This window comes from Poeciliopsis prolifica, unplaced genomic scaffold (genome assembly GCF_027474105.1).
Source record: "Poeciliopsis prolifica strain line A6 unplaced genomic scaffold, Auburn_PproV2 SCAFFOLD017, whole genome shotgun sequence".
Classification (NCBI taxonomy): Eukaryota; Metazoa; Chordata; class Actinopteri; order Cyprinodontiformes; family Poeciliidae; genus Poeciliopsis; species Poeciliopsis prolifica.
The window spans coordinates 40,919-47,430 of NW_026562392.1; the positions used below are offsets into that span (position 1 = coordinate 40,919).

Consider the following 6,512-nt stretch of genomic DNA (forward strand, 5'->3'; position numbering starts at 1 on the left):
AACACTGAATAAAACAGGCAGGAGATCTGAGAACACAGAGTCACAGATTTCCATGTGATCCATAGGCAGACCGCAGGACATAACCAGATCCAGTGTGTGTCCGCGCTCATGTGTGGGGCCAGATATGGCCTGTACCAGGTTAAAGGAGTCCAGAAGGTTTAAAAAGTCCTTTACCAGAGGCTTATCAGGACAACACACATGTATATTGAGATCTCCAACAATAAGAACATGATCATAGTTAGTCATAATCCCAGCTAAAAAGTCAGCAAAGTCGCTAATAAAATCCTTATTATATTTGGGGGTCCGGTAAACCACAGCACAGAAGACAGGCTTTACGTGTCTCATCTCAAATGACGTGAACTCAAAGCTGGGGAATGGCGTCGGTAGAAAACACTGCTTACATTTATAGTCCTGTTTCTAAACAGTCGCTGTGCCTCCTCCGTGGTGAATTAAAATAAGAACAGTTCGCTGGTAGAAGCTCAGACAGAGCACTGGACTCACCAACACTCAGCCACATCTCAGTCACACACAGGAAATCCAGATTTTGGTGAATGAAAAAGTCCCAAAGAATAAAAGTTTTATTCGTAAGCGACCTGGTGTTTATTAGGCCAAATCTGACAGGAACTGGAGTATGGGCTTCAACAGGTTGGGAGACCTGGCACAGCGGTCTCAGGTTTTGAAGACACCGCTGGTGAATATAGAACTGGGAGGGGCAATGGTGGCGGTGCAGAGGGGCTTCAACACCAGCCACAGGCACCAAACAGACATCAACGGGATCCAAAAAACGCAGAGGCACCCGAGAGCCTAGAAATAGTCCATGTGATGATCGGGTAAAACAAGGACAATGCGTCAGAAAGAACTTCAGCTTCACCAGCCGGCCGCTTCGTCTACCGCGACAACGATGATGTCTCCGCCGTGTAAGCAGCGCTGGTACCCGAAGCAGGTGACTCGGAATCTCCGACAGAAGTGGGGGCAAGGATTGTTGGTCACCAACATCAAATAACACCATATCCTGGGCCAAAGGTTGGAGGTCTAGTAGTGTGTTGCGATCATACGCCAGCAGAGATTCAGTTCCGTAGATGATACAAGTCAAAAGTAGTGTAAACATAAGCAAATGTAAGAATGACAGACGAGCAGCCATACACACCGGCGCCATCTTGCCACACATCATGGTGTGATGTAAGAACATGACAAATTATTAGAAGCATGCTTCCTGAATACATTTCAATCAAGACTGTTTCAAAAAAAACGTACATTTGTATGAAAGCTGTCATGGCTGCCAGTGAAGGGATTAGAAGATCTAATTTCCATTAAAGCAAGATTTGTCTTTTTGTCGAAGAGCAGCAAGAAGATTTGGGCCTATTTTGAATGTCTCTTTTGAATAATAATGTCCAGATGCATATATGTCCTCAATGCATCTGTTGTTCTTGTTGTATCTCACAAGAACTCTGTCCTTGTTACTGTCAGGATCTCTGGGGTTGTAGTCCTTCCTCACGTTGTAAGGCAGGTCCTCAGCATGAGGAGAGTTGAGGTTCCCGATGGTGTAATATCCATACTCCTTTGTGTCATGAATTACTGGTAGAAGAGGATGTGTCCCATGATTCTTAAACTCATGAAATCCAAATGTTCTTTCAATGGGATTACACAAAGCCCTCATGTTGTTGTCCAGGCAGTTCTGGACAAACCACACCAGAAGCCTGAGACCATGGCGGGGTGGGGGTTGACCAAAGCCACTGCCCTGCAGCTCTTGCTTTGAATTGAGAGTTTTCAGAGTTGATGCAAGAGCTAGGGAACACAGGATTGTGTAAGAAAACAAGGGACAACTCTCTTTGCCTTGTGCCATCTGAAAAGAGAACCAGAAATAATATTGTGATACAAATACAAATACTGTTTTTCAAGCTGTATCCATATATTGGCCGTATCTGCCTAATATACATCCCATAACCACTCACCTCTCGTCAGAAGACCAAAAATGTCAAAATGGATTCAAAATATGACAGCAGAGAAGCCTTCTTGTTCTTCTTTTTACTTCTCTCTGGATATGTGTTTTAAGAGCAGTGAACCAGCTGTCCTGACAAGGAAATGAGTGTTTTTGACTTCCTCTTTGTTATTTAAAAGAAAGGAATTTGGTGGCTGCAGAGCTACTGTGGTAAAGTTTCATTTGCATTTGGACAAGCTTAAGCAGATTCTCTGCAGGTGCCCATAGGTATAGATACACTCATCGGCCACTTTAACAGGTACACCTGGATCCCCTTTTGCCTTCAGAACTGAATTAATCATTTTTGTCATAGGATTGATTCAGTTAATTCTGAATTAACTGAAGTAATCCTATTAAATTTCTGTCATCACAACAATTGTCATCACAGCAATTGTCATTGTGCACAGCTATAAATCCTCTGAGGAATGTTTCCAAGATATTGGAAACATTCCTCACAGAGTCAGGTCCATATTAACATGATAGCATCACACAGTTGCTGTAGGTTTGTCAGCTACACATTCATGATGTGAGTCTTCCACTACATCCCAAAGGTTCTCTATTGTATTGAGATCTGGTGACTGTGGAGGCCATTCAAGTTCAGTGAACTAACTGTCGTGTTCCAGAAACCAATCTGAGATTAGTCATGTTTTATGACACGTACAGGTGTACCTAATAAAGTGGCGGTGCATGTACTTCCAGTGGGTATGATTAGTCCCCATATCACTATCTCACCTGTCTACTTGTTGGATATGTCACTGCTATATGCAAGCCATATCACATCATCCACTAATATCTGTCTCAGTAATGAGAACTAGAAAAATAGAGTAAAATATGATTTAAGAGTAAGGTTTGTCTTTCTCTCTTCTTCAAAGGCTATAAATCCTCAGACATCTTGCGAACATGTCAGCATTTGTTGTCTCAAACCTTTAGAACTAGATACTTGGTGCTCCAAACAGAGGTTGACATACAGTCATTGATATGCATGTAATGTCAGTTATCTGGCTTTTAATGAGCCACTTCAACTGTTTCTGTTTTAAGTAGAATGATGTTAAATGCCTTTAGATATTTAACATCATATTTGCAGGTTTGATGTTAAAGCACATATGACTCTGTACTTGCTTCAGAATTGAAGCACTCATGAGTGCAAAGCAGTCGCCATTTCTCACTGGCTGCTGACCAGTACTTAGCAACACATTGTGATGACAGATAAATGTCTCAATAAATGTCTTGACCAGGGGTGCCGAATGCACCTTATTCCATGAACCTCTGTGTGATTTATGTCCGCAGAGATTTCCCTTCCTTGTTATCAGGATAGCCCTAGGGTCCCGGGGATGGATGAGATTCGTCCTGGGTTCCTTAAAGCTCTGGATGTTTTAGAGTTGAGTTGGTTGATGTGATTCTGCAATACTGCATGGACATTGCTGGACTGGCAGAGTAGGATGGTGGTCGAACCTGCGGTTCAGAAAGAGCAGTATGGTTTTCGTCCTGGTCATGGAACACTGGACCAGCTCTACACCCTCAGCAGGGTCCTGGAGGGTGTGTGGGAGTTCGCCCAACAGGTCTACATGTGTTTTGTGAACATGTAGATCGGAGCTCTGTGGGGGCTTCTCCGGAAGAATGGGGTACTGGGCCCTTTGATATGGGGTGTCAGGTCCCTGTAGAACAGTTTCTGTGAAATTAAGCTGTTTTATGGTGTAGTGATATTTGTAACCATGTCTGCTAATGTTAAGTTCTTTATTACTGGGCATTTTTGGTTTATTTTGAACGCTAATTCAGTTACAATGAGAAAGAAGTAAGATCTCACTGATTTCCATATATTTGCAAGAACAGTTAATGCTCTACATGCAGGTTTGGCTTTTTTGTACAGCCGATATCTGAGTGAGCCAGTGCAGTTCCAGAAGCAGGAGGGTGACTCGGACTGAAGTCTGGGACAGGTGCTTTTGGAGCTGGATGCTTTGCTTGGACAACAAATAAAATAAAGGGGACAAGCAATCCTTTAATTTTTTTTTTTTTAATTTCACAAAAATATTTGTTCAAGAACATTTTCAAAACTGACAACTTACGTGCACATTGACTGAGCTGACTGAGCTGTTATTTCGACTATATGTAATTTTCTTGGGAAAAAAAGACAATTGTTGAAGTGAGTTTTAAAATTAAAAGGTAACAAAACTACACTGATTGATGTTTGAACATTAACTTGAGGGTGGACAATATAAGTTTTTAATTTATTTTTGGTTGGTAATTGGTAGTAGCTGGATTTATTTTTTAAGTGGAATAAACTTGACTTGTTAAAACTTATTTGCGGTCATCCTCCTGTGTGACCCGAGAGCATAAGTAACTTTACGACTGAAGTCATTCTTTATTCGGTTAAGTAGTGGTTGCACATCTTTAGCTTCATAAGTTTCCATTGTTGCATAATTTATGAATAGAATGCATAAAAAGTGTCTCATCAAAATAGAACAGCTCTGTGTGAGCAGCAGAGAAAAATGTCATAGTCACTGTCACACTTGCTAGACTAAAGTAGATCTGTGCTTTTTGTACTTCCTCGATGGAACATGGATATTGAGCGAGTTAGGGTGGAGGTAAATGCTCCTGATAAGCCAGTCTGACACTTCTATTGAGGAGCTTCCAGGCACCCCAGGGCTCGCTCTAAGCTGCACTGTCAGGCTGCAGCCTCCTCACATCATCTTCCTTACCCTCCACACACAATGTCCTCTCCATTTCACCTACAACACTCAGCCAAAGATTCTAATCTTAATCAATCTTGAGAATATGCTCATGCTGTTATGTGTGTGCGTGTGTATGTGTGTATTCAAACAGCCAAATTTAGGAAAGCTAAATCCATAGCAAAATGCAAAATTCAGCAGTGTGAATATTGAAGAAATTAAAAAGCAATACTCAGAGTGGGACAAAAACAAGATATAATGCAACAAAGCTCCAAAAAGTCAGATGCTGGTCTCACTGTACCCTGGAAGTGATTGTATACATTCTGATCCAGTTTATGCAGCTTTCTACAAAATGCACAGTGTCAAATTTCTTTAAAACTTATAGTTTCCTCTTTGTCTTTAAGTTTTGAAAATTTCAACAATAAAGAACAAGTGTGTATGTCTACAGTGAAGCATGGGGGAGTGATTCTGCAGTAAGATGTATTCTCCATCAGTGTTTGTTGTTTCTAGGGTTCTAGGATTTTAACAGCAGATTCTGGGAATCAGAACTGAATCCATCAATGTCACATCAATGGCATATTGTCCTCTGTGATTGTAATTGTCGTGACGGTCATAGGAATTGGCTATGCAATCCGCCTGTTTGATTTACCCGCCTCTATCATTGTGTCCTTGGACAAGACACTTCAGCCACCTAGCCTGCTGGAGATGGTCAGAAGGTCAGATTGAGCAAAATGAAGACCTCTGTGCTGTCAGTCTGCCATAGGGCAGCTGTAGCTACAATTTGACTGATTTTATTGTAATGCGTCTTTGAGAACCGCTATATAACTGATGTAATTTCACTTCATAACACTAGCCTGGTAAAAGCAGCCTCTTGTTCTACACTTTAATTGCATTGTACAGAAGATTTGTACAAGAAGATCTGTACAGAAGATCCTGTTGAGAAATGATTACCTACAGGAGGCGTGGATTCTGCAAAACTTTTAAATGCCAGCCAGCCAACATTTGTCTGTAATATATATAATGCACCAGTTCAAATTAATGAAGTTTACTGGAAATGATCTGCTCTGTAAACAACCATCCTCCACTATGAAGAGAGAAGTGCTGATCCAAACGAAGTGGCTAACATTAATTAAATATTTGGAAGCTTGGCCAACATGAACCTGAATTTGATAAACATAAAACAGCGACGGTATAAATGAACATGGAATTTTTGATATTGAAATTTCTTTAACAAGATGTTTTGGTCCTGAGATCTCTCTGGCCAGTTGATTCTGTTTCCAGCACCAGAAATGCAAAAAAGACAACTCTTCATTTCTTCTCACAAAACCTTATTTGAAAACATCATTAGAATCCTTTTAAAGACAAGATTTTCACCTTCATATGGCACATTCATCATATGCTATATGAGGCTGGTTTCATTTCTTGTTAATGGTTACAGCTTTGAAACAAAAGAGGAAGTACTTAGTTTGCACGTGTATGGAGGAAGTGTGAACTGATGTCTGCTATTATTAGGTTTCAGGATGCAATAATTGGAAACATTTTCTATTTTGTTTATTTTTTGTTTCCAAAACCTGAAGATTATCCATTGAACAACCATTGAACATTTAAGGAGCGAACACTGAAAAACGCCATGTTAGACTTAGAAATAGTCTTTTATTTTAACACAAAAGAACATATGTAATTTTTGAGTTATACGAAACTACCTCAATATGTATCCTTTTTGACATGTCTTTAAAAACAAATGTTTTCTACAATTTTGTTTTACTTAGAGAACCTAGTTGGATGTTTTATTCATGGATGCAAATGTAAGCTTCATTAATAAAGTCTTGTTATGGATGCCGATCTTAGTTATTGCAACAGTAATGCAC

The 6,512-nt window shown here is 40.3% G+C and overlaps 1 protein-coding gene across 1 annotated transcript; it reads right to left on the reverse strand.

Annotated features, from left to right (window-relative positions):
• Positions 1 to 1,300: 1,300 nt before the first annotated feature.
• Positions 1,301 to 1,843, reverse strand: si:ch211-198c19.1 (uncharacterized protein LOC100151013 homolog). Its single transcript, XM_055042329.1, has one exon. The coding sequence runs from the start codon at positions 1,841 to 1,843 to the stop codon at positions 1,301 to 1,303; it is 543 nt and encodes a 180-aa protein (XP_054898304.1).
• Between the last annotated feature and the right edge of the window lie 4,669 nt (positions 1,844 to 6,512).

What these genes read in the sequence shown, in the direction of transcription:
- si:ch211-198c19.1 (XM_055042329.1), bottom strand. Translation starts at nt 1,843, where the DNA reads ATGGCACAAGGCAAAGAGAGTTGTCCCTTGTTTTCTTACACAATCCTG.